At 43.6% G+C, this 26,789-nt stretch overlaps 2 protein-coding genes across 4 annotated transcripts; one reads left to right on the top strand and one right to left on the bottom strand.

Moving 5' to 3' along the window:
- The first annotated feature begins 2,151 nt into the window (after window positions 1–2,151).
- Window positions 2,152–10,611, top strand: smndc1.S (survival motor neuron domain containing 1 S homeolog). 2 transcript variants are annotated; one of them, XM_018227221.2, is made up of 6 exons: window positions 2,152–2,570; window positions 4,553–4,709; window positions 5,473–5,615; window positions 6,252–6,413; window positions 7,296–7,449; window positions 9,852–10,611. In XM_018227221.2, exons 1-6 carry the CDS (start codon window positions 2,551–2,553, stop codon window positions 9,987–9,989), a joined length of 774 nt encoding a protein of 257 aa, XP_018082710.1. In that variant the 5' UTR covers window positions 2,152–2,550; the 3' UTR covers window positions 9,990–10,611. The 2 variants fall into 2 exon arrangements, with proteins under 2 accessions (XP_018082710.1, XP_018082711.1); XM_018227222.2 differs by having other exon boundaries at window positions 2,163–2,570; window positions 4,590–4,709; window positions 9,852–10,610.
- A 4,127-nt stretch (window positions 10,612–14,738) lies between these two features.
- mxi1.S (MAX interactor 1, dimerization protein S homeolog) lies at window positions 14,739–26,244 on the bottom strand. Of its 2 annotated transcripts, none has more exons than XM_018227223.2 (6): window positions 26,017–26,244; window positions 19,848–19,962; window positions 18,987–19,016; window positions 17,708–17,822; window positions 17,391–17,562; window positions 14,739–17,114 (listed from the first exon to the last, which is right to left on the bottom strand). In XM_018227223.2, exons 1-6 carry the CDS (start codon window positions 26,147–26,149, stop codon window positions 16,963–16,965), a joined length of 717 nt encoding a protein of 238 aa, XP_018082712.1. In that variant the 5' UTR covers window positions 26,150–26,244; the 3' UTR covers window positions 14,739–16,962. The 2 variants fall into 2 exon arrangements, with proteins under 2 accessions (XP_018082712.1, XP_018082714.1); XM_018227225.2 differs by lacking the exon at window positions 26,017–26,244 and adding an exon at window positions 21,303–22,729.
- Window positions 26,245–26,789: the final 545 nt, after the last annotated feature.

Consider the following 26,789-nt stretch of genomic DNA (forward strand, 5'->3'; position numbering starts at 1 on the left):
GTTCCCTGTATAACTCAGCCTGCAGCCTTGTGCCTTTATATGGTCACAGAACAACCCCTCAGTGACTTCTAATATCCTTATCATTTACAGTAGGGGGTACATTATCCCTTATAATACATGAGTGATACTCAGAGTTCCCTGTATAACTCAGCCTGCAGCCTTGTGTCTTTATATGGTCACAGAACAACCCCTCAGTGACTTCTAATATCCTTATCATTTACAGTAGGGGGTACATTATCCCTTATAATACATGAGTGATACTCAGAGTTCCCTGTATAACTCAGCCTGCAGCCTTGTGCCTTTATATGGTCACAGAACAACCCCTCAGTGACTTCTAATATCCTTATCATTTACAGTAGGGGGTACATTATCCCTTATAATACATGAGTGATACTCAGAGTTCCCTGTATAACTCAGCCTGCAGCCTTGTGTCTTTATATGGTCACAGAACAACCCCTCAGTGACTTCTAATATCCTTATCATTTACAGTAGGGGGTACATTATCCCTTATAATACATGAGTGATACTCAGAGTTCCCTGTATAACTCAGCCTGCAGCCTTGTGTCTTTATATGGTCACAGAACAACCCCTCAGTGACTTCTAATATCCTTATCATTTACAGTAGGGGGTACATTATCCCTTATAATACATGAGTGATACTCAGAGTTCCCTGTATAACTCAGCCTGCAGCCTTGTGCCTTTATATGGTCACAGAACAACCCCTCAGTGACTTCTAATATCCTTATCATTTACAGTAGGGGGTACATTATCCCTTATAACAGGTGGGGGGGGGGGTGACAGGCAGATGACACTGCAATTGGCAATAGGATGGGGTGAATGAAAATAACAATAGTGTTGGTACATTAATATAAAGTTACTATGCTGTACTGATAGGAGATACTGCCCCCATGTGGCAGAAACTGAAATGAAAGGGAGGGCAGCACCGAATTAAAGGGACCACATGCAGCGCTTTCAATATTAAATTATTAATAATAAATTATAGAAATTAATGTGGATTGTGGTGATCACATGTTTTGCCGATTGTTTTAATTAGAAAATATAAACATGTTTTGTTATTTCTGGCAATAAACAAGAACACACATTTAACTATACTAGTTGAGAACATGGATTTACCTATACTAGAGAAGAACATGGATTTACTAGGGAAGAACATGGAGCCACATTGACTTTAGCACTTCCTGTTTCACAGAACTTCAAAGGAGCTGATTAAACAAATTACCGGTTCATGGAGAGGCCCCTGATAATGAGGCTGCTTAGATAAGGGACACGGCTGTTGTACTGCAACTCCCTACTTTAGCTGCTTGAGGGATTGCCCCGTCTCCTGATAGAGATAAAGGAGCCGCACTTACTATTCCCCCCCCCCGCACATGAGTCAGTGACACGACTGAGCGCAAGCTCTTATTCTGCATTAAAGGGCTGGGTCACCTCTCACTTAACTGTAAGTATGTTATAGAATGGCTATTTCGAAGCAACTTTTCTTTATTTTTTCACTGTTTTTAAATGATTTCCTTTTTCTAGCTTCCTAACAGGGGTCACTGACCCCATCTAAAAAAACAAATGCTCTGTAAGGGCAGAGACATGAGCTCAGATTCGGGGAGATTAGTCGCCTAGTCGATAAATCTCTTCTTCGGGGGCGACTTATCTCCCAGAACTGCCTCCCGCTGGCTGGAATGTAGAAGTTGCCTCATGAGGAAACTTCGGAAAACGTAGCGCTCCAAGTACCATCCCGCCGGTGATTTACATTGTAGCCAGTGGGAGGCAGTTCAAGTCGCCCAGAAGAAAAGGCGATTTATCGACCGGGCGACTAATCTCCTTGAATCTGAGCGTATGTCTCTGCCCTAAGGCTACAAATATATTGTTATTGTTACTTTTATTCCTCATCTTTCTATTCAGGCCTCTCCTATTCATATTCCAGTCTCTTATTCTAATCAGTGCATGGTTGCTAGGGGAATTTGGATCCTAGCAACCAGATGGCTGAAATTACAAACTGTAGAGCTGCTGAATAAAAAGCTAAATAAGTCAAAAACCACAAATAATAAAAACCAATTACAAATTGTAATTGAGACTAATAGTTAATTTAAAGGTGAACGAGCCCTTTAAGGATGTGCAGAAGAGAAAGTGCAGGGGGTCAGGGCACTGGGGCCTATAAACCTCCCCATTATTACTAATATACAAGAGTATCGCAGTTCCGCAGCTATTTCCGGACTACAACTCCCAGAATCCCTCACTGGCATTAATAGTGCGACAGAGTTTATTTCTCCCTCGGCGTCTCACATTATTACTTTGAGTTACTAGGGTTACATTTGTGCAGAACCTCTGAGAAGTCTTCCCTCTTCTTTCCCCCATTTTGGTCTTTCACTCTTCCTTTATTGTGTTTGTTGCCCCATTAGAGCACAACCAACGCCATCTTGGCTTCCATCCTGCTCTCCATGGCAACCGTCTCTAATTACATCAGCATTGGGGGCGTGGCGTCATAAAAAGCGCGTGGAAGTCTCGCGAGGAGGCGCAGGGCTGTCGGGAACTGAGTGTATGAGACGTAGAGCGGCGCGGTGAGTGAAGGAGGCGGGAAATCTGGGGCATAAGAAACCTCAGCGGCCCAGAGCTCGGTTGGGGGAGGAAGCGAACTCGGCACTGGCTCATAATGTGGTGGCGCCTCGCCCAGATGGGCCCAATGTTCACTCCCAGGCCTTCTGGTCTCCTCAAGCCTCCCCTGCGGAACCTCAGTCTGTCATGTTTCTACCGAGTTCTCTTACTCACTAGTGTCACTGGCTCACACAGGCCTCTGCCCCGCCCACTCTCTCTGACTGTTATATCTGCCCCTCCTCCCACAGCTCCTCCCACTCTCCTCTCTCTCCTCTTCCCTCCCATATGTATAAATACAAATATACAGAGAAGGAATGTTCTGGGCACACAATAAGCTATACCCTCATACTGTACTGTCTAAGGGAATCAATATGGCACCTCCTCCCATATGTATAAATACAAATATACAGAGAAGGAATGTTCTGGGCACACAATAAGCTATACCCTCATACTGTACTGTCTAAGGGAATCAATATGGCACCTCCCTCCTCCCATATGTATAAATACAAATATACAGAGAAGGAATGTTCTGGGCACACAATAAGCTATACCCTCATACTGTACTGTCTAAGGGAATCAATATGGCACCTCCTCCTCCCATATGTATAAATACAAATATACAGAGAAGGAATGTTCTGGGCACACAATAAGCTATACCCTCATACTGTACTGTCTAAGGGAATCAATATGGCACCTCCTCCTCCCATATGTATAAATACAAATATACAGAGAAGGAATGTTCTGGGCACACAATAAGCTATACCCTCATACTGTACTGTCTAAGGGAATCAATATGGCACCTCCTCCTCCCATATGTATAAATACAAATATACAGAGAAGGAATGTTCTGGGCACACAATAAGCTATACCCTCATACTGTACTGTCTAAGGGAATCAATATGGCACCTCCCTCCTCCCATATGTATAAATACAAATATAAAGAGAAGGAATGTTCTGGGCACACAATAAGCTATACCCTCATACTGTACTGTCTAAGGGAATCAATATGGCACCTCCTCCTCCCATATGTATAAATACAAATATACAGAGAAGGAATGTTCTGGGCACACAATAAGCTATACCCTCATACTGTACTGTCTAAGGGAATCAATATGGCACCTCCTCCTCCCATATGTATAAATACAAATATACAGAGAAGGAATGTTCTGGGCACACAATAAGCTATACCCTCATACTGTACTGTCTAAGGGAATCAATATGGCACCTCCTCCTCCCATATGTATAAATACAAATATACAGAGAAGGAATGTTCTGGGCACACAATAAGCTATACCCTCATACTGTACTGTCTAAGGGAATCAATATGGCACCTCCTCCTCCCATATGTATAAATACAAATATACAGAGAAGGAATGTTCTGGGCACACAATAAGCTATACCCTCATACTGTACTGTCTAAGGGAATCAATATGGCACCTCCTCCTCCCATATGTATAAATACAAATATACAGAGAAGGAATGTTCTGGGCACACAATAAGCTATACCCTCATACTGTACTGTCTAAGGGAATCAATATGGCACCTCCCTCCTCCCATATGTATAAATACAAATATACAGAGAAGGAATGTTCTGGGCACACAATAAGCTATACCCTCATACTGTACTGTCTAAGGGAATCAATATGGCACCTCCTCCTCCCATATGTATAAATACAAATATACAGAGAAGGAATGTTCTGGGCACACAATAAGCTATACCCTCATACTGTACTGTCTAAGGGAATCAATATGGCACATTATGTGATGTTACTAATTATCCAGAAAACAAATTTACATTTATGTACTAAATGCCAAATCCATTGTTTTAATCTCTACAATCTAAAGTGATTATACATGCGCAGATACATTGACCTGGAGAGTTTAATGGCTACTATTTTCTGATAATACTTCCCCTTTAGTGTGGCACGGGCTGTTTTCGCTTCTTTAGGCTCCACCTCCTCATTCCTGTTGCTGGTTCCTTGCAGATGGCAGAAGCTCTGGCTAAGCAGCTGGCGGGTTACAAAGCCCAACTGCAACAGGTTGAATCGGTGATAACGGCCAACGGCAAGAATGACGATTTACTGAAACTAAAGAAAGATTTGCAGGTAATTCTTCAATATTATGTATCCCTTATGAATAGACTTGCAACCCTCCCACCCCCTGCCACCGACCACTAAAAGTTGTTTTCATGCAGGTTAAGGGGCACCACAATCAGGGAACCTCCTGCTTCTTTGGTAATTTTATTATTGCTCCTTGTGCCAGTTTTCATGCAGAACCCGCATTGTTATTGTACAGAAGTTTTTCCCTTAACCTTTTGAGTGCCGATATCAGCCAGCAACATTTGTTACTAGCCAACATGGTTTTCTCATAGGCAATAGTTTAATGTAGAATCTGCTTAGTGTGATAGCATAAACATTGCATTTTGAGTCAGGCAAGCAGTTAAAGGATAAATAGTCCCCTCTAGTAGGTATATGTTATTGTGACATTTCTATTCTATGTGTACTGTATATTGTGAGTGGGTCCCTAAGCTCAGTAAGTGACAGCAGCACAGAGCATGTGAATCAGTGAATCAGCAGAAAAGAAGATGGGGAGCTACTGGGGCATCTTTGGAGATGCAGATCTGTACTGCTAGCTACTAAGATTTAATTCTCCTTTAATGTAGAGAGCAAATCCACCATTATTCCAGAGACCTGTGAAACAGAGCTGTCACGCTCAAAGCCATCTGGCCAGATGTGGGCTCCAGGGCAGCATTATGGTTTCCAGTCTTCCCAGTTTGTGCCGTGCATTTCTTTGTATGGCTTGCATGTATTGTGCCACATTGCCAAATTGTGCCGGTCTGTATGCAGTGCTCCTGCTCTTGTTTTCTAGGAAGTGATAGAATTAACCAAAGATCTTCTATCGTCACAACCCTCGGAAGTGACGGACGATTCCTGTGACGTCGCATTCACCAGCGGAAACCAGTGGTGGAAGGTTGGAGAGAGGTGTATGGCGATCTGGAGTGATGACGGACAGTAAGTGCAGTCACCTGTGTTTTGGTGATATGGTAACCTTTGCTGGGGGCTTTAGTTTGGCCTTTAAATGTGTACTTGCTCTACACTCCAGTAGGACTAGTTCAGGAGAGCCCATACTTTACTAATGCGGGGTCTACTTTTAGTCATGTTGTCCCATTATGATCTACATCCTTTCTGTTCCATGGAAAATATTACTTAAATATTATATTGATTTATATTGAGCTTTTTAACAAACAACTATTTCTTATGTAACCTTAACGTAATAAATATCTGAATGAAACAGGAGGGTGATTTAGACAAGCTGATTGTTGAAAGTAACTTGAAATCTTCTGATCACCAGCTAAAGATCTACTGATAGACCCCCATCTACATTGTGGGCTCCCTTGGAATAGACTCTCACAGGCTCTAAGTTGCTTAAATTGGAGGTTTGCTTAAAATGAATTTCCAGGCTCCATTTCTGGGTAAATTTTTTTCATAATCTAATTAAAATTGATCTTGTTGCCATTTAGCTGGTTTATGCCATTCAACTTGTTGCCCATAATGATTCTCCCTCCTGGCTAGATATGTATTGCAGCATTTGTATTTCCACATTTCCAAGCCGTTACTCACACGCTTACAGCCATGATATCTTTGCAGGTGGTACGAGGCCGAGATCGAGGAAATAGACGAAGAGAACGGGACTGCGGCCATAACCTTTGCCGGCTACGGCAATGCGGAAGTAACGTCTTTGCTCAATCTGAGGCCAGTTGAGTTGGGGAGGAAAGCCAAAGAGGACAGCGGGAATCTGCCTATGTCTAAGTATGTTTCATCTGAGACAAACGCCTCACTTATTAGCTCCCCCACCAGTAACACAGAATCCTATGGTGGCCTTTATGCACAATTGTTGCTTCATCACTCAGTCTTCTTCAATCTTGTACTGTCTCGTTACAGCTCTAAATAATATTCTATTAAAGCTTTATTTACAGTTGAACAGGAAAGTGTTAAAGGGCAGTTACATTTTAAGTAACCATCCTAGTCTTGGTTACTTTTCAGTCTTTTTTTCAGCATTAAAATGAGGGTCATTGACCCCGCAGCCAATAAATTGTTGTTCGGTGAGCAATTTGTTAGTCTCTCATTTAAACTACTGCCTGGTTGCTAGGGCGTTTTAAATGTGTACTACCCCTTTAAATTAAGTGCACTGTATCCTTCCAAAAAGGAGTTATTTATATTTATCTGCATGTTTTTCCAGTCATTATGGCTGATGCATATTTATATGCGTTGTAAAAGTAGACATGTCTTTCCACAAATTACCGCTGCCTTACCCCTCTCTGCGCTGTCTGCAAGCATCAGGTCTAGTCTGTGTAGCACCCCCCTGGCCTGTGATTGGCTCATAATTAGGAGGTTCAGAAACTATCACAATCTGTGTTTCACCTTAAAATGTATCTTATTTGTAATAAGTGTGGCCTAGTAACCCATAGCAACCAATCAGACATTGCTTTTGAGTAAATGCTACCTGTTGATTGGTTGCTATGAGTTATTATAGGAGTAGCAAACTTATAACCATTTATTGTATAACCCGCAAACTCAAGTCACCTGCATCACAAAAGTGTATGGGGGGTGATAAGTTATACTGGGGCAGTTACTGAGGTGGCACCCCCTGCTGGCTGTTGAGTAACTCAACTTCTCATTTTATTTTGGCAGGAAAGAGATGATCGCTGCACAGAGAGAACATAAAAAGAAGAAAGCACTGAAGAAAGTCCAGAGAATAAAGGAGCTGGAACAGGAGAGGGAAGACCAGAAGGTGAAATGGCAGCACTTCAATAACAAGGCCTACTCCAAAAACAAGAAAGGCCAGGTAAAGATCTGCCAGCTCTGTACTCTCGTCCTGACAATGAGACACCCTTTAAAATATTAGATACTGGATGACATTATGTTTATTATTGCAAAGCCTCAGGGCTTCTAGTATTTGAAATTCAACTCATGGCTTTGTGGAGGATGGTGGAAATGATCATTAGATTATGGCCTGATCTTTATACTGTTGATGTAGTGCTCATGGGAGCATGTGTGTGTACCCTCTCTTATAACTCTGAAGTGCTTTCTGAACACACGAATAACTTTCTACTCACCATTCATACATTCCATGCAGCTCTGTAATTTCCACTGAGCTATAGATAATTGACACCTTCTTCATACAATGTACGTTGGCTTGGAATGTTAGTCTGTACAGGCACATGGCTTGCTTCCAAAAACTGTACAGTCTATAGAATTTCCTAGGTGCAGAATAAGGGGTGCATTACATATATACAGTATTTAATCAAATAGAATAGCACCTCCATCTAACTAAGTAGTGTATAACAGATAGTTAAAGAAACACACAATTCAGCTCTTTATCACATGATACATAACAATATTGAATTGTATAGGAAATGTTTTGTTTTACAGTTCAGCAGTGATATTTCTCCCTTCAGTTAAATATGATACATATGTGAGTACTAATACGAGCAGGAATTCTGAGCATTTAAAGTTTACACCCCCGTATAAAATGAAAATGAGACCACCGACTCCATTTTATCCAAATAATCCACATTTTTAAAACGGATTTCCTTTTTCTCTATAATAATAAAACAGTAGCTTGTACTTGATGCCAACTAAGATATAATTAATCCTTATTGGAAGCAAAACCAGCCTATTGGCTTTATTTAACGTTTATATGATTTTCTTGTAAACTCAAGTATGAAGATCTAAATTACAGAAAGATCTGTTATGCAGAAAGCCTCAGGTCCTGAGCATTCTGGATATTGGGTCCCCATACCTGTATTAAACATGATGTAACTACCGGTACTTTATCCTGGTTGGGAATAAAAGTGACAATCCCAGAAATGGAGCATTTTGTATCCTAGCTAAATTAATTTGCCCAAAATGATTGTGGTTACAGGTAGCAGGTGGGGACACCCTTCCACAGATCTTCCAATGCTTTCAATGCATTTTGTACCTGAAAAAAGTGTGTGGTCACTAAATAGGTAGAGTGCAAGTGCAAGATTGGAGGAAGGGTGTCTCTAACTGCTACCTGTAACCACAGTCATTTTGGGTATCATCTATTATTGCTGTGAAAGTTTTACTAGTACAGGTATGGGACCTGTTATCTAGAATGCTCGGCACCTGGAGTTTTCTGGTTATCAAATCTTTCCGTAATTTGGATCTTCGTACCTTAAGTCTACTAGATAGTCGTAAACATTGTTTACTCAAATATGGATTAATTATGTCTTAGTTGGGATCAAGTACAAGATACTGTTTTATTATTACACAGAAAAAAGGAAATCATTTTTAAAAATCTGGATTATCTGGATTATTTAATTATAATGGAGTCTATGGGAGATTTCTGGGTAATGGGTTTCTGGATAATGGATCCCATTCCTGATTAGTAAAAGGCCAGAAGTTTGTTTCTTTGTAATTAATAGCTTTTTACAATGCTGATTACTTTACTCTGTTTTCTATTCGTTGACATGTTAACTGTTTTTACATGCAGTTTTTGGAAAATAGCAGATCTGTGAGAACTGTAACATTTCCTCTTTTTATTTTTTAGTGGCGCAAATGTTTCTTCTATTTACCGTTCCATCAGGACAAATCTGTAATGTTGAACACGTAGAGTTTTTGCCACATACATATTAGTTACACACGTGTGTCCTGGTCCTGACACGGATAACTGAGCTATTCCGTGTATGTCTGGCTTAGAAAGGGAGAAGGCTGCCTAGACCATGTTTTATGGGTTTTCTACAACTTGTGTTAAGGAGAAGGAAAGCTATAAAGGCATTTTATTACAAATAGATTAGCCGCAATAGTGCAGCTAGAACACTATATTTATTCTGTACAATGTTTTACCATACATGAGTAAAAAGCTCAGTTGTATTAGCTTGTTGTGACATCACTTCCTGCCTGAGTCTCTCCCTGCTCACTCATAGCTCTGGGCTCACATTACAGCAGGGAGGAGAGAGGAACAAACTGAGCATGCTCAAGCCCTAGCCCTGGAGGTTTAAGCTGAAAACAGTTAGTCTGATACAGAAGCGCATGAGTAAACAATAGAAGGAAAGAAATGTGCTGCTTCTTTTGACAGAGGAGGGCTACTGTTATATTTAGGTGGACCTTTCTGATAAGGCTTACTTAGTTTTAGCCTTTCCTTCTCCTTTAAGGCACAGTCCACTGGGTTGGTGCTCCATTGTCTCTGTGCTCCCATTACTGAACCCTTTGCTCTTGTTTCAGGTCAAGAGAAGTATCTTTGCCTCTCCCGTGAGTGTGATGGGGAAGGTGGGCGTGGGTACGTGTGGCATTGCAGATAAACCCATGACACAGTATCACGATACTTCCAAATACAACGTTCGGCATCTCATGCCCCAGTGATCGTTGGGACTGGCCGATTGGATTCTCCGCTGGGCTTTACATTTTATCAATATATTTTTCTAAAACGAAATAATTGGCTGTCGTATGAGGAATAGCGAGACAGCAGCGATGTTGCGTTCTTGTTTTGGAAACAAGTGTTTTGTCTGCTTTGGTGCCTCCCAGCCGCCAGTGGGAAGTGATGGAGTCGGGCACTAGAGGAATAATCTGCCCAGTGGCCCTTATTAGAAGTATCTCTCGTTACCTGCTGCACGAATGATCTATGGACACGCCGTGGGGATCAGCCCTGTTTTCTCATTTTCACCAGTGGGAATGTGCAAGGTCACATATTGGCAGCATCTGATGGAAAGGCAGTGGGTTAAATGATAGGGCATTTGGGGCAGTTTAGTGACAGTTCAAAAACAGAAAGCCATTAGCTGACAGTTGGTCGATTATACCCATGCTTGGGCTGCAGTGCTGTGCTTCCCAGGTGATCACTAGGTATGGGTTAATGAAGATAATGTTCAGGTGCCACGTACTCTCTCTGTGGGCAGCTGTAGTTAAAGTAACATAAAAAAATTGTTTCTACTTAATGGAAAAAAAACCACCAAGACAGTATAACTTTTAATTCGCAAAGTTTTCATTAAGAAATTACTTACCGGTTCTCTGCTTGCGCTCCTCTTCAGAAACGGCGACAGGGCGACGATCCATCGAGTGGCGCTCGATTTCTCCTCCCAGGCGATCTCCTGTAGAAGGCAGAGAGGAGAAATCGACGCCGTTTCTGAAGAGGAGCGCAAGCAGAGAATCGTTACGTAATTTCTTAAGAAAAACTTTGCGAATTAAAAGTTAAACTGTCTTGGTGTTTTTTTTCCGTTAAGTAGAATGTTGCTGTTCTTTAAACTGCCAGTGATTGCACCGGAATTTAGTGGCCGTTTTGTGCCCATGCCCCCAGACTTGCACAAGGCTCGTTTACTAACACTCTGCGTCCGTGCAGATATCACCAGTGTTAGTAACGGAGCCTCACGGCAGAAGGACATATAGGAATCTATTGTATCCTGTGACTGTCGTCAACACATTTTCGGCCGGTTCCTCATTGACAGCTGAAGTTTGTATTAGTTTGGAGGGGAGTGAGTTGAGTGCATAGGCTGCAACCTGTAACCTGTGTATTTATTATTTGGTACATAAAAGTTTTGTTCTCAACCAGTGTGTGCTGCAGTTCTGACTTGTTTCTTTTAATCACATGTCTAAATTGGGAATTGGCAGTCTGCCCCTCCCCCTTACTGGCACTGCAGGGTTAAAACCTGTCTGTCCCTCATTCTGTGTGATAATATGCCCCCTAGAGAGTTCACCCCTGTGATATGCAGACATGTTATCCATCAGTTTGTTATGGCCCATGTCCACTAAATAGTGTGTGTGGTTTTAGTATGGCTGGAGCTCATGGCCATTTATTGAATGTATAATTAAAGGAGAACTAAAGAAGTAGATAGAAATGTTGTACGTGATGTTTTGTGCTTCTGTACCAGCCCAAGGCAACCACAGCCCTTTAGCAGTAAAGATCTGTGTCTCCAAAGATGCCCCAGTAGCTCCCCATCTTCTTTTCTGCTGATTCACTGATTCACATGCTCTGTGCTGCTGTCACTTACTGAGCTTAGGGAGCCACTCACAATATACAGTACACATAGAATAGAAATGTCACAATATAAGGCTGATTAGTAATTAATACACATAATTACTACATGGCAGCACAGAAACCAGTGCAATTAGCATCAGAATTTAATATGACATTTTTAGCCTTATTCATTTTCAGGGTTTAGTTTTCCATTAAGTGGTTGATCTGCCTGTTTGGGACTGAGGCTGAACAATTGCTACTGATGGTGCAGGAACCCTTTGTGACTGTGCTCTATATAAGCAGTATGGCAGCTCCTGGCCAGGGAGTGATGTTTCAGTGCATGCAGTCCCCATATTAATGGGAAGAGCTAATTAGTGCTTATAATAAGGTGATTATTGCGATTGGCTGGGCTCTGTGAGTTTGTGGTAGGCTAATTTGGGAACGTCCTGTGTATGGTATCCAGGGAAGTGAGGGTACAGAGTGTACTGTACAGATACGCCCCCCCCCCCCATGTGCTACTCATGGACTGTCCCACTGCCAACTCATCCCCGCACCTCACTGCTTTTCCACTGGCCCATCCACTCCCCTCTGGTTTATTTGTTTTTCTGATACCCACTGTCATTTTTTGAACTGTAACTTTTTTTATAAAAGGAGAGGTTTTACCACCCGTGAGGAGTGCCGACATATCCCAATATCCATTCATTCCTCATTCTCTGCACTGCTGCCTCTGACTCCTGATACAACTTCCCAATATCCATTCATTCCTCATTCTCACTGGGTTTATAGTTCTGTGTAACTGTCATTGTGTCTGTCCCTTTCTCTTCTCTGCACTGCTGCTTCTGACTCCTGATACAACTTCCCAATATCCATTCATTCCTCATTCTCACTGGGTTTATAGTTCTGTGTAACTGTCATTGTGTCTGTCCCTTTCTCTTCTCTGCACTGCTGCTTCTGACTCCTGATACAACTTCCCAATATCCATTCATTCCTCATTCTCACTGGGTTTATAGTTCTGTGTAACTGTCATTGTGTCTGTCCCTTTCTCTGCACTGCTGCTTCTGACTCCTGATACAACTTCCCAATATCCATTCATTCCTCATTCTCACTGGGTTTATAGTTCTGTGTAACTGTCATTGTGTCTGTCCCTTTCTCTTCTCTGCACTGCTGCTTCTGACTCCTGATACAACTTCCCAATATCCATTCATTCCTCATTCTCACTGGGTTTATAGTTCTGTGTAACTGTCATTGTGTCTGTCCCTTTCTCTTCTCTGCACTGCTGCTTCTGACTCCTGATACAACTTCCCAATATCCATTCATTCCTCATTCTCACTGGGTTTATAGTTCTGTGTAACTGTCATTGTGTCTGTCCCTTTCTCTGCACTGCTGCTTCTGACTCCTGATACAACTTCCCAATATCCATTCATTCCTCATTCTCACTGGGTTTATAGTTCTGTGTAACTGTCATTGTGTCTGTCCCTTTCTCTTCTCTGCACTGCTGCTTCTGACTCCTGATATAACTTCCCAATATCCATTCATTCCTCATTCTCACTGGGTTTATAGTTCTGTGTAACTGTCATTGTGTCTGTCCCTTTCTCTTCTCTGCACTGCTGCTTCTGACTCCTGATACAACTTCCCAATATCCATTCATTCCTCATTCTCACTGGGTTTATAGTTCTGTGTAACTGTCATTGTGTCTGTCCCTTTCTCTGCACTGCTGCCTCTGACTCCTGATACAACTTCCCAATATCCATTCATTCCTCATTCTCACTGGTTTTATAGTTCTGTGTAACTGTCATTGTGTCTGTCCCTTTCTCTGCACTGCTGCTTCTGACTCCTGATACAACTTCCCAATATCCATTCATTCCTCATTCTCACTGGGTTTATAGTTCTGTGTAACTGTCATTGTGTCTGTCCCTTTCTCTGCACTGCTGCTTCTGACTCCTGATACAACTTCCCAATATCCATTCATTCCTCATTCTCACTGGGTTTATAGTTCTGTGTAACTGTCATTGTGTCTGTCCCTTTCTCTTCTCTGCACTGCTGCCTCTGACTACTGAAACAGTAACTCAATCAATTTCCCAGTAACCATTCATTCTTTTTCTGTTCCCTGGATCTGACTCCTTAAACAGTGTAGTGGAAGTCTGTTCTCCTCTGGGCCCATATTGTGATTATTGTGCAGGTGCTTGAGCTGTAGGTTGTAGTGAAACAGTGAAGGCAGAAAGTATTTGCCCATGAATGAAGTTTATTATATTATGGCATCATGTGTATGGATCTGCCCCCCCCCCCAGTCAGCTGAGACTGGGAGTAGTTCTGAGCCCAAAATAACCCCCACTAAGACGAGGATTTGTACTAATCTGGGAGGAATTTGTGCCACAAAAGAAAATATCTCCGATGCCTTTAATCCATTTAAAAACAGTTATTGTCCTCAGCAGCCCCTCGTGTCTGCAAACTAATTGGCTGATGGACCGGCCGGGCAGAACCTTCATTCTGTGATTCTATTGGTACAAAATGCACAGCCGGAACCATGTGGGGACTGAGAGAAGGTGCCCAATAGCAGCAAAAAGATCCAATACATCCATTTATACTGAGTTCACAATTCCCAGCAGCCTTTAACTCCACTCAGCCCTTGTTGCTGGGAGTTGTTGCTGGGAGTTGTTGCTGGGAGTTGCTTCAATTCAGCCACAAAAGCATTAGTGAGGTTGGGCATTGATGTTGGGGATCAGACTCACAGTTGGGGTTCAGATTCATCCCACAGGGGTTCAGTGCAGTCAAATTCTTACATCTCAGCAAACCCATTCTGTAGGGTCCTGGCTCTGTGAATGGGGGACTGTGCTGAAACTGGAAAGGAGCCCCCCAAATTGTTCCATAAAGTAGAATATCATTGTGCCCTGTAGCCTTAAGGTTTCACTGGAACCAGGGCCCAAACCATGGAAACAGCCCCAGCCCATTATTCCTCCCCCAATATTCCCATTGCCATTAAACATTCAGGCCCAGAGAACATATTAACAACGACCAATCAATGTTTCATGGACACGCCCTTCTCATTGGTGATTGGTTGATATCAGTGCCTTATGCAATAACCTACAGGCCAGTGTATTTTGGAAGAAAAAAAAAATAGAATTTCATTATAGGTAAAAACCAATCAATTTTTGCACACACAGATGCCATTTTATGGATGATTTTATTAGCGTCAGAAATAACATAATAAAATAGTGAATAATAATTTAGTGTTTGCATTAAATTAACTCTTAGTTTAATAATTAAGGAGATAACGGTGGGTGTGGGAAAGGCGGAGTCAGCAAATGCCAGTGGGTTGGTTTAAGGTGCAGAGACACAATCACTGAGATGCCTTGCTGCTTTATTTAGACTACAATTCCCAGAAGCCAGTGCAGGGCAGCTGTAACAGGGGCTTCTGTGTCATTTATGGTTTGTAACAGATTAAAGGGGAAGTCCACCCAAACACAGAGTGCAGAATTACATTTCAATATGGAAGAAAGAAGTGTCTGGGTGGACTTTACCTTTATGCCGAACAGCCAGCAGCCTTACAAAACTGCCCTGTGCAATATAAATTAAGTGGAATGTCCCTTTTAGATTTGCCCTTAAAGTGATTTCCATGGACCTCAGGCAATATATACGTTACTGGGGCACCAGCATAGACTGGCTCTTCTTTACAGTGTGGGCAGGAGCTGCCATAGAGCTGATTTTAGGTAGTAATATGCCCACTAGAGGGTGCTCTATCCACTGCCCATACACAGAGAGGGAATTACACTATTTAGCTACGAGATTCCCCCTCTCCCTGAGGTTCACTGAAAGGATGTGGTTAATAATTAGAGGTGGGAGCTCTAACTGCCCCCCAGCTTGATCGAGGATTGATTTAGGGAGCAGTGATTGGGTTAAATAAAGGCAACTAGATTAGAAAGGGTTAATGGTGAATCAGGACATTTCTGCTCCTGCGCAGGGGCCACAACTGGAATAACCAATCACAGCGCCTGCACAGAGTCACATGGCAACCAGCACTCAGACTGGTGGCACAGAATGACAGTTGGGTGGCTCAGCTCTAATGGTACAAGTTGAGCCCCATTTGGTGTTAAAACTGCTCTCACTGCACAGTAGGAGGCGGAGCTTACACATCATGTGACAACTTACAAAAATGGCCTTGTGTACAAGACAGGTATATAGAACTGCAGGTGCGCACCCACATATACTAAACCTAATTAGGGATGGGCGAATTTGACTCGTTTCGTTTCCCCAAAATTTGCCGCCGGCAAAATGTTGCTGATGCCCATTAAAGTCTATGGGCATCAAAAAAATTGTCGCGCGGCGAAATTTTTTGGACGCACAACGCCGTACAAGTCTATGGGCGTCATTTTTTTTGGCGTAACAAGGCGACAAAATTCACCTATCGCTACACCTAATAAGGGGCAGGGTCTTGTGCTGCATGGGGCTGCCATAGCAACTGAGAATGATCCCCTGAAATAGTCTAGGGCTTTGTGTCCCGAGTCTCCCGCCTGTAAGACAGGATCAGAAGCCCCGCCTCATTCTGCACCACTGGCAGGGGGTTCTGGGAAGGCAGAAGGGGAAACCTTGTATCACACAACAAATGTAACAATAAATTATAAAGGGAATACAAAGAAGAAAGGAAACGGGGATTAAAGGCACCAATTGTCACCGTGATGTCACTAATTATATAATATTCCATCTTCTCACATTAAAAATACTCTTATCTGCAAAAATAATTTAAGGGAGTGTTACAGGGAGACCTGGAAATACCCGGATCCCCCTGTGTTCTGGAAGTCCATCCGGCAAATCCGTGTGGGTATTTGTGCAGTTACTGTCAGCGGACTACAGCTCCCAGCATGCCCCAAAGAGCTGCATGATGGGATTTGTGGCATGGTCCTTGTTAGAGATCCATACTAAACAGCACCGTCCTTTTTAAACCTAAAGGAACCCAATTGGATCTCGGGGGGAACCACTTTTTTGCCGACCAGAAGACAAATGAAATCTTTAAAAAGACACAGGAGACGTTTGTAATTGGTCCACAGAGTGCGGAATCCATGTTGGTTTAGCTGCCACGTGTGGGACGGGCCTGCTGAGCAGCACCAGATACGTAGAGGGGTAGAACCAAACTCTTCACAGTGAGACCAGCCGACGGGTCCATGATTTTTGTTTCCTTTTAGCAGCAACACAAACATGGACTGGTCACTTCCAAGATAAGTTTGGCCAAGTTTGTGATTCCCATTACAGAACCGTCTAAACCCCCTGGTGTTGTTACTTGTGTGACCCCCCAGTGAAGGCCTGTGCTGGGGTGGGGGGAACATGAGCCAGAGCTTTTGGTCCCATTGAGCAGTGAAGATCCCAGACAGTAAGTGGACTCCCTGGCTCCGGACTCTACGAGCTGAAAGACAACTTGATGCTGGTGCTGGAGTAGCCCTCGTCGCTGCCCAAGCTTTGGATGCTGCTGTGGTCATCCAGGTCACTGATACTGGTGCTACTGGTTCTGCTGCCCAATTCTGTGCTCTCAACGTCCACTTCAATATCCTCTGCAGGGAAGAAGAACATGGAGGCTCAATACCCCTGGGGTATGTACAGTATCAACCCATGGATCTAAAAGCTATGCCATCATAAGGCACCATGTGAGGTCATAATTGGGAGGGGCTTAGGGGTATTACAACACATCATGCTGCCCAATAACCATAAGAATTGGGGTCTGAGATTGGACAGTTGGAAGTTAGGGCAGACAGAAGACGGACTCTGGGCCAACATCAGCCAATGGCAAATCACAACTTGGATTTGGGTTACAGGACTGGGCTCGTTACCTCTCTCAGAGTCGGATGTGTCGGTGGAAGCGCGGGATCCGATACTGTCCGACCGCACTCGCTCCGATTCGGTGCAGCCCTGGAGCTGCTCCAGTCTTCTCTTCAGGAACCTCTGCTCCCGCTCTAGAACCTCCAGCTGGTGCTGCCCGCGCCGGGACGTCTCTTCAAGTTTCTGGGAGGGGAAAGGTAATTTAGTGAGAAATGACACAGACAAGCTTCATTCTCAGAGAACGTAAGATTTAGACTGTGAGCTCTGTGGCTCAGGGGTTGTCAGTGTCAAATGATCAATATCCACTAAGCTGCGCTGCGGGCCGTACCTTAATATGGAGCTTTGCCTTGTTGAGCAGCCCCAGAGTTGTGTGCCGGGTGCTGTCCGACTCCAGGGGGATCAGGTCCTTTAACCTCTCCAAACACAGGCGCAAGTGGGCTCTCCTGTTGGGGGAGAAGAGGAGGAGGATCAGATTTTAACCCTGTATTCACTCTGCACCCCTCCCCAAACCAGCTTCTCAGATGCACAACAGCCCCCCCTCCGACAAGTCTCACAGAACATGGCCAATTCCCTAATGAAAGTTCGCAGCCATGGAAGAGTTAAAAGGGATTTAAAGGCCAAAACTAGCAGAGTTCCCCTTGTTTCCAGCAGAGCAACTCTGAGCTGCAGAACTAACCAGCCAGCAGAGCAATAAAAGATGGCCCACTCCTTTGTGCATTTCTCTTCCTTCAACAACTGTCAGCTCTAGAGGCTAAATAAGAGAATTGTGCGGAGAATTCATCTTTAACCCTCTGGTGGCTGGTGCAGCAGGATAAAGGCAGAGTTTGGTGTCTCTGCAACCTTTCTCCCAACAGCCCTGTCTTGCTTTCTGGCAGGGATTCAAGCTGAGTGTCACAGGCGCATGGAGTTACAGCACTGCTGGGCGGCAGCTCCACACCAGACTGAACTACAACAGCGGAAGAGACAAGAACTGAACGAGGGCAAATAGGAACAAATAATAGACCATTTGCCCCTGACTGAATCAAGAAGAGGGTCACTATGTGCCCCCCATTATTCCTTTTATCCCAATTCCCTTTCATGGCCGGAGTGAAGTGCCACAAAGTGACCATGTCCTGGTACAGGAGCAGCAATGACAGGCGGGTATCGTTCTGTTCCTGTGTGACGGGCGTAGGGTGGGCACCCGCTGATTCACTCGCTCATATCAGACGCACTCACTAATCTCCATGTTCTGCGGGGGGCGCTGTTCCACTCAGTGTTTTTATAGGTTACAAATACATAAATACACTGCAGTATCAGTCAAACATATATTGCCCGGGACCAACACACTGGAATGTCCCCAAATCTCACCCAATCTGAGCCCCCCCCCCTGCAGACCCTGCTCTGGGCCCTTCTCAGGGGTTCTAGTACCATTATCCCATTTACTCCTCCCCAGAGCAACGTGCAGCCCAGGCTAAAGGTCACTGCAAACCTGTATGGGGTTAATTCAGGTAAAGAACAGGTGGCCGCCCATGTCTGATTAGTAAGTACATGAAGCTCCGCCTCTCTCACCACCACCCAATCCCCAGTAACAAGCCTGGATATTAGAGGCAGAACCTAAAGGTACTTACCTGTTCTTCTCCAGTTCATTGTGCGTTGATCTGAAATCCGAAGGGAAAAATGTCAGTTGCTGTAAAGAAAACTGTTCCACATCCACCGAGTATAATTATCCCCCCACTCACAGCACCCCCAAAGGCAGGGAAACCTACTGTATAATAGACCTGCAGGTTAAACCCAGTGAGAATGAGGAATGAATGGATATTGGGAAGTTGTATCAGGAGTCAGAAGCAGCAGTGCAGAGAAAGGGACAGACACAATGACAGTTACACAGAACTATAAACCCAGTGAGAATGAGGAATGAATGGATATTGGGAAGTTGTATCAGGAGTCAGAAGCAGCAGTGCAGAGAAGAGAAAGGGACAGACACAATGACAGTTACACAGAACTATAAACCCAGTGAGAATGAGCAATGAATGGATATTGGGAAGTTGTATCAGGAGTCAGAAGCAGCAGTGCAGAGAAAGGGACAGACACAATGACAGTTACACAGAACTATAAACCCAGTGAGAATGAGGAATGAATGGATATTGGGAAGTTGTATCAGGAGTCAGAAGCAGCAGTGCAGAGAAGAGAAAGGGACAGACACAATGACAGTTACACAGAACTATAAACCCAGTGAGAATGAGGAATGAATGGATATTGGGAAGTTGTATCAGGAGTCAGAAGCAGCAGTGCAGAGAAGAGAAAGGGACAGACACAGTGGTGCTGTTAGAAGTCGTGTGCCAACAGCTGGGTCATGTGATCTTATATTCAATGTTCATTTTATTTGCTGTTCAGTACTAAAACCTCGGGCCAGCACTGGGCAGGCCACTGGCCCCTACAGCAAGATTCATCCCCTGAACAATTTAATGAGTGTGCAGGTAGCCACATACCTATTGTTAATGCCAAAAGCACCAAATCTCTTTGACTTTATCCTCTTCTGCTTTAATGTCAATGGGTCAGAACTCTCGGGAGAAGGGAAGGTCGAGGCGTAACCATGCTCACACTCTGCAAGAAGAGACACACGTGAGATACAGTCCAGGGGCCACATGGCACCTCCTCCCATATGTATAAATACAAATATACAGAGAAGGAATGTTCTGGGCACACAATAAGCTATACCCTCATACTGTACTGTCTAAGGGAATCAATATGGCACCTCCCTCCTCCCATATGTATAAATACAAATATACAGAGAAGGAATGTTCTGGGCACACAATAAGCTATACCCTCATACTGTACTGTCTAAGGGAATCAATATGGCACCTCCTCCTCCCATATGTATAAATACAAATATACAGAGAAGGAATGTTCTGGGCACACAATAAGCTATACCCTCATACTGTACTGTCTAAGGGAATCAATATGGCACCTCCTCCTCCCATATGTATGAATACAAATATACAGAGAAGGAATGTTCTGGGCACACAATAAGCTATATCCTCATACTGTAATGCCTAAGGGAATCAATATGGCACCTCCTCCTCCCATATGTATAAATACAAATATACAGAGAAGGAATGTTCTGGGCACACAATAAGCTATACCCTCATACTGTACTGTCTAAGGGAATCAATATGGCACCTCCTCCTCCCATATGTATAAATACAAATATACAGAGAAGGAATGTTCTGGGCACACAATAAGCTATACCCTCATACTGTACTGTCTAAGGGAATCAATATGGCACCTCCTCCTCCCATATGTATAAATACAAATATACAGAGAAGGAATGTTCTGGGCACACAATAAGCTATACCCTCATACTGTACTGTCTAAGGGAATCAGTATGGCACCTCCTCCCATATAATATGTAACCATAGTTGATGTAAGAGAATTTCCAGAATAAGAATTTATGTGCAAGTCTAATGAGGCCAATTAGTGTTGAACAAGTAACGAGAGATCATTATGATATTGAGCCAAACCATTGGATACTGGGGGGGGGGTTGCAGCTCTCAGATGAGATCATCCCATAAATCCGCACTGCATAATCCATAGAGGGAGGGGGGCCATGTATCCAAACAACCCTCCCGCTCTCTCTCAGACAGGGAGAACCACACAAATTCTCATATTCCTCCCACTTTGGTTGGGCCATGCTCTGGGCACATTAGTGAAAGGGCTCAGTTGTGCCCCACTCTGCGCATATTCATTAGTCCCATGTATAGAAGCCATTGTTACCCCCTGTGATACTAATTAGCAATTTTATCATATATTTCCTTTTCCAAGTGCAACTGCGCCCCCTCCCCCTGTCACATTCCCGGCACTCGCATGGTTAATTGCCATGACTGTCTATAGGAACAGATTTACTGACAAGGAGGAGTTCCATTGTGTAACTCATGTGCAGTTACCTGTGTCCCTTCTCTCCAGGAATTCGGCCGCCTCCAGCAAGCGCTGGATATTTAACATTCGCACCAGGTCCATCGTCCCCTCCAGTCACCCAAAAATATCTCCACTCCTCCAGGTACAGAAATACTTTCAAAAATGACCCCCAAATCTCTTTGTTTCATAAAAGAAAAGAAATGTAAAGTCTGGGGGTGCAGAGTAATGAAACCCCTGGATTTAACAACAAAATAAGGCAAGGGGCCCCCCTGTTCTGCAGCTGTACAGGGCCCTGGGGCCACCGTCAGGCTTAAAGGACAAACTGCATTGAAAAAGCAAAAGGAAAAATTAAGGGAAAAGGAGTTTTTTTCCACCGAGTGCTGGAGTCAGGGGCACAGTCAGCTCTCAGGCTGCACTGACTTTATTTACCATCTCACTGCAGAGAGAAAGGGACGGACTTATAAGCTGCAAGCGCTGCTGGGAAATGTAGTCTTTTGCCCCAGTCTCTGCAATGATGTCATCTGTTAACTCACTCAGTGCCACAGCATCAGCCACTGTAACCAACAGCTCCCAACTCGGGTCTGTGAATCAGACCTGCACATGAACTGACTTCTGCTACATTGTTTCAAGAGGCAGAACCAACAGTGCAGAGAAAAGACAGAGTCAGACAGACACAGCCATAGCAGTGACACAATTATAATGAATGTCTATTGGAAAGCTGCTCAAAATTTCTTCGTTAAAATTCAAATGAGCTAAATCTGAAAAGCCATTTCATCTGACCCTTTGTGTACAGAGGGGAAGGAGTTTTCTGTTGCACCACTTACTTCCTGGGGGGAAGCTACAAATGTCACCAATAATGTCACCCACTGTAAAGTAGTAACATGACATTACAGTCAGCTTTTCTGGAACTGCAACTCCCATTGGTGGTCACGGGGTGCTGGGAGTTGCACTTAAACAAATTGGACTTTAGCCCAATGTCCAAGCTGTGGCCTTTCAACTACAATTTCCCTGAGATTCTGAGAGTTGTAGTTGAACTGTTGAAGTCTGCAGGGGGGTTGGTCATTTAATTCTTATGAATCTTTATGAACAGACCAGGAAGGGTTAATCTGCCCTGCACTTTAAAAAGAGAACAGATGACATCATCAGACACAGGACACGCCCCCCAGCCCTTGAACCTCAGCAACAAGTGACATGAGAGAGCCAGTTCTAAGATGATTGGCTATGTGGGCTCCAGACAAACCCGCCTAGTGGCAGAGCAGCCAATAGCAGAGAGGAGATTGTCTCCATGTGGAAAGCATGTGTGTGTGTATCCCGGCAACTTCCTCATCATGTGACCTGCCCAGTGTCCCCTCCAGACGTCTCCACTGATAGAAATGACCCCCTATAACCCCATTCCCTAGTGGCACCAGAGACACGTCCCATAGGGGCAGCCCCAGCTGAATTGGGGGGGGGGGGCTACTTCCCCTTTAAAGGGGTTGTTCACTTTGTTAAATTAACCGTTAGTATGATGTAGAGAGGGATATTCTGAGACAATTTGTATTTTGACTTATTTAGCTTTTTATTCAGCAGCTCTCCAGTTTGTTATTTCAGCCATTTGGTTGCTAGGGTCCACATTCCCCTAGCAACCATGCACTGATCTGAATAAGAGACTGGAATATGAATAAAAGAGGCCTGAATAGAAAGAGGAGTAACAAAAAATAGCAATAAATAGTTATTGCTATATGTTTAGCCTTGCTGAGCATTTGTTTTTCAGGTGGGGTCAGTGACCCCATCTCAAAGCTGGAAAAGAGTCAGAAGATGGTGAGTCATTTAAAAAAATAATGAAGACCAATTGAATAGTTGTTTAGAATTATCCATTTGAAGCAACTCAGAATTGGGGGGGGGGGGGTTAGAATAAAGGGATCTCAGATGCTACTAAGTGTTCCGACTGTAGATTGCAAGCTCTATGGGTCAAGTCTCCCTCACCAGTGCTTCCTACAAGGACATAAGAAAAAAGCCTTTGTGGCACTTGGGAGTCAGGGATAAGAAGTCGGAAAGGAGGGATTATCAGCCACGAGACCCGGCTCATTAGGGAGTTTGGAGGAGAAGTATAATGAGTGATAGTGAGAGATAGTGAGAGATAGTGGGAATAGTGAGATAGTGAGTGATAGTGAGAGATAGTGTGAATAGTGAGAGATAGTGTGAATAGTGAGAGATAGTGAGTGATAGTAAGAGATAGTGTGAATAGTTGGTGTGAATAGCGATAGATAGTGAGTGATAGTGTAAATAGTGAGAGATAGTGAGTGATAGTGAGAGATAGTTGGAATAGTGAGAGATAGTGTGAATAGTGAGAGATAGTGAGAGATAGTGAGTGATAGTGTGAATAGTGAGAGATAGTGTGAATAGTGAGAGATAGTGAGAGATAGTGAGAGATAGAGAGTGATAGTGTGAATAGAGAAAGATAGTGTGAATAGCGAGAGTGATAGTGTGAATAGTGAGTGATAGTGAGTGATAGTGTAAATAGTGAGAGATAGTGAGTGATAGTGTGAATAGTGAGAGATAGTGAGTGATAGTGAGAGATAGTGAGTGATAGTGTGAATAGTGAGAGATAGTGAGTGATAGTGAGAGATAGTGTGAATAGCGAGTGATAGTGTGAATAGTGAGAGATAGTGTAAATAGTGAGAGATAGTGTAAATAGTGAGTGATAGTGTGAATAATGAGTGATAGTGTGAATAGTGAGTGATAGTGAATGATAGTGTGAATAGTGAGTGATAGTGTGAATAGTGAGAGATGGTGAGTGATAGTGAGAGATAGTGTGAATAGTGAGAGATAGTGTGAATAGTGAGAGATAGTGTGAATAGTGGGTGTGAATAGTGAGTGATAGTGTGAATAGTGAGTGTGAATAGTGAGTGATAGTGAATGATAGTGTGAATAATGAGTGATAGTGTGAATAGTGAGTGATAGTGAATGATAGTGTGAATAGTGAGTGTGAATAGTGAGTGATAGTGAATGATAGTGTGAATAGTGAGTGATAGTGTGAATAGTGAGTGATAGTGAATGATAGTGTGAATAGTGAGACATAGTGAATGATGGTGTGAATAGTGAGAGATAGTGTGAATAGTGAGAGATAGTGTGAATAGTGAGTGACAGTGTGAATAGTGAGAGATAGTGTGAATAGTAAGAGATAGTGTAAATAGTGAGAGTGTAAATAGTGAGAGATAGTGTGAATAGTGGGTGCGAATAGTGAGTGATAGTGTGGATAGTGTGAATAGTGGGTCTGAATAGTGAGTGATAGTGTGACTAGTGAGAGATAGTAAGTGATAGTGTGAATAGTGAGTGATAGTGTGAATAGTGAGTGATAGTGTGAATAGTGAGAGATAGTGTGAATAGTGAGTGATAGTGTGAATAGTGAGAGATAGTGAGTGATAGTGTGAATAGTGAGTGATAGTGTGAATAGTGAGTGATAGTGTGAATAGTGAGTGATAGTGTGAATAGTGAGAGATAGTGTGAATAGCGAGAGATAATGTAAATAGTGAGATATAGTGTGAATAGTGGGTGCAAATAGTGAGTGATAGTGTGAATAGTGGATGTGAATAGTGAGTGATAGTGTGAATAGCGAGAGATAGTGAAAATAGTGAGAGATAGTGTAAATAGTGAGTGATAGTGAGAATAGTGAGTGATAGTGTGAATAGTGAGAGATAGCGAGGAGAGTTGTGTTATGAGAAAAGTAGTGAGAGATAGTGTAAATAGTGAGAGATGGTGTGAATAGTGGACGTGAATAGTGAGTGATAGTGTGAATAGCGAGAGATAGTGAGTGATAGTGAGAGATAGTGTGAATAGTGAGTGATAGTGAGAGATAGTGTGAATAGTGAGTGATAGTGTGAATAGTGAGAGATAGTGAGTGATAGTGTGAATAGTGAGTAATAGTGTGAAAAGTGAGAGATAGTGAGTGATAGTGAGAGATAGTGTGAATAGTGAGTGATAGTGTGAATAGTGAGTGATAGTGAGAGATAGTGTGAATAGTGAGTAATAGTGTGAAAAGTGAGAGATAGTGAGTGATAGAGTGAATAGTGAGTGATATTGAGGAGAGTTGTGTTATGAGAAAAGTTAATGTTGAGAAGGTCACTGTGAGTCTGTGGCTGAATCACATCAGTCCTGTGTTGCTTTATGGCACAGAGTTATAGTTGTACCTAATGTAGTAAATTCAATTGGCAAAAACTGTGTGTGTGGGGGGGGGGACATTGTGTTTCCCATAAATTCAAATTTGTCTGAGGCCCCACTGACCAAATACCCCCCCCCAGTGAGACAGAGTGAGGTGTAGAAGCAGCAGAGAGACAGTCAGACAGGAGTGAGACCCCCCCTTATTGTGTCCCTGTATGTGAGGCCAGTTACACTCAGTGTTGGACAGGGGGGTCTGGGGCCACTGGGCTTCTACACCCCCCCCCCACGTCTGCCCAAACTACACTGGGGGCCCTGGTGTGGCACAAAGACTCAATGGGAAAATAAACAACTTATTGTGACCCCCCCACTCACATGAAATCAGATTTAGACACGAGACTCGGTGAGAACAAGTGATTGTCACCAACCCCCCCCATACAAATCAGCCGGTCACACACTGGGCCCAAGAACTGACCATCTAAACCCCCCCTTCTCTCAACTGAGGGACCGACCAACTCTGGGGACTCAGATAGAAATAAACGGGGGGGGGGGGGGTGTAATTCCCAGAGACACAATCTCCCCCTTTGTCCCCTGACCCCCACTTACTTTTCCTCTCCAGTCTCTCCAGGTGTCCGGCTGCTTCTAACAACATCTGCACGTGATCCAGGAACAGCCCCCCCGTGTCCCCCGACCCTTCCCTCAGTCTGGGGGCTCCCAGGGGCTCCACGTGCCGCTCCATTTCCCCCCCCAGTCTCTCTCTTGTTACCGACACGAGAAATGAAACTGAGTCTGATCCACAACTTGTCCCTCTGTCCCCCCCTCACACTGACACCAACTCCCGACCCCTCCTCTTCTCTCCCTATTTATCTGCTAATGAGATTCAAGGGGAACTTCCACCTACTGTCCAGTCACATCCACACACATTGTACTCCATTCATTTACATCAGCACTCACCCTCAGCTCTCTCATATACTTGTAGTTCAGCAACATTTCTCACTGTCTGTCCCCTCAGCTCATAACAAGGTTACAGATATATAGAAACATTGGGGTGTCACCCTGCTATAGTTCCAGGGGTACCCAGGGTACAAATAAACACTCACCCCAAATCTCCCCCTAACTGACCTTCAGACTGGGTCCCCTTAGCTCATAACAAGGTTACAGATATATAGAAACATTGGGGTGTCACCCTGCTATAGTTCCAGGGGTACACAGGGCACAAATAATCACTCATCCCAAATCTCCCCCTAACTGACCTTCAGACTGGGCCCCCTTAGCTCATAACAAGGTTACAGATATATAGAAACATTGGGGTAACAGTCACCCTGCTATAGTTCCAGGGGTACCCAGGGTACAAATAAGCACTCACCCCAAATCTCCCC

This window comes from Xenopus laevis, chromosome 7S (assembly GCF_017654675.1).
Source record: "Xenopus laevis strain J_2021 chromosome 7S, Xenopus_laevis_v10.1, whole genome shotgun sequence".
Lineage (NCBI taxonomy): Eukaryota > Metazoa > Chordata > Amphibia > Anura > Pipidae > Xenopus > Xenopus laevis.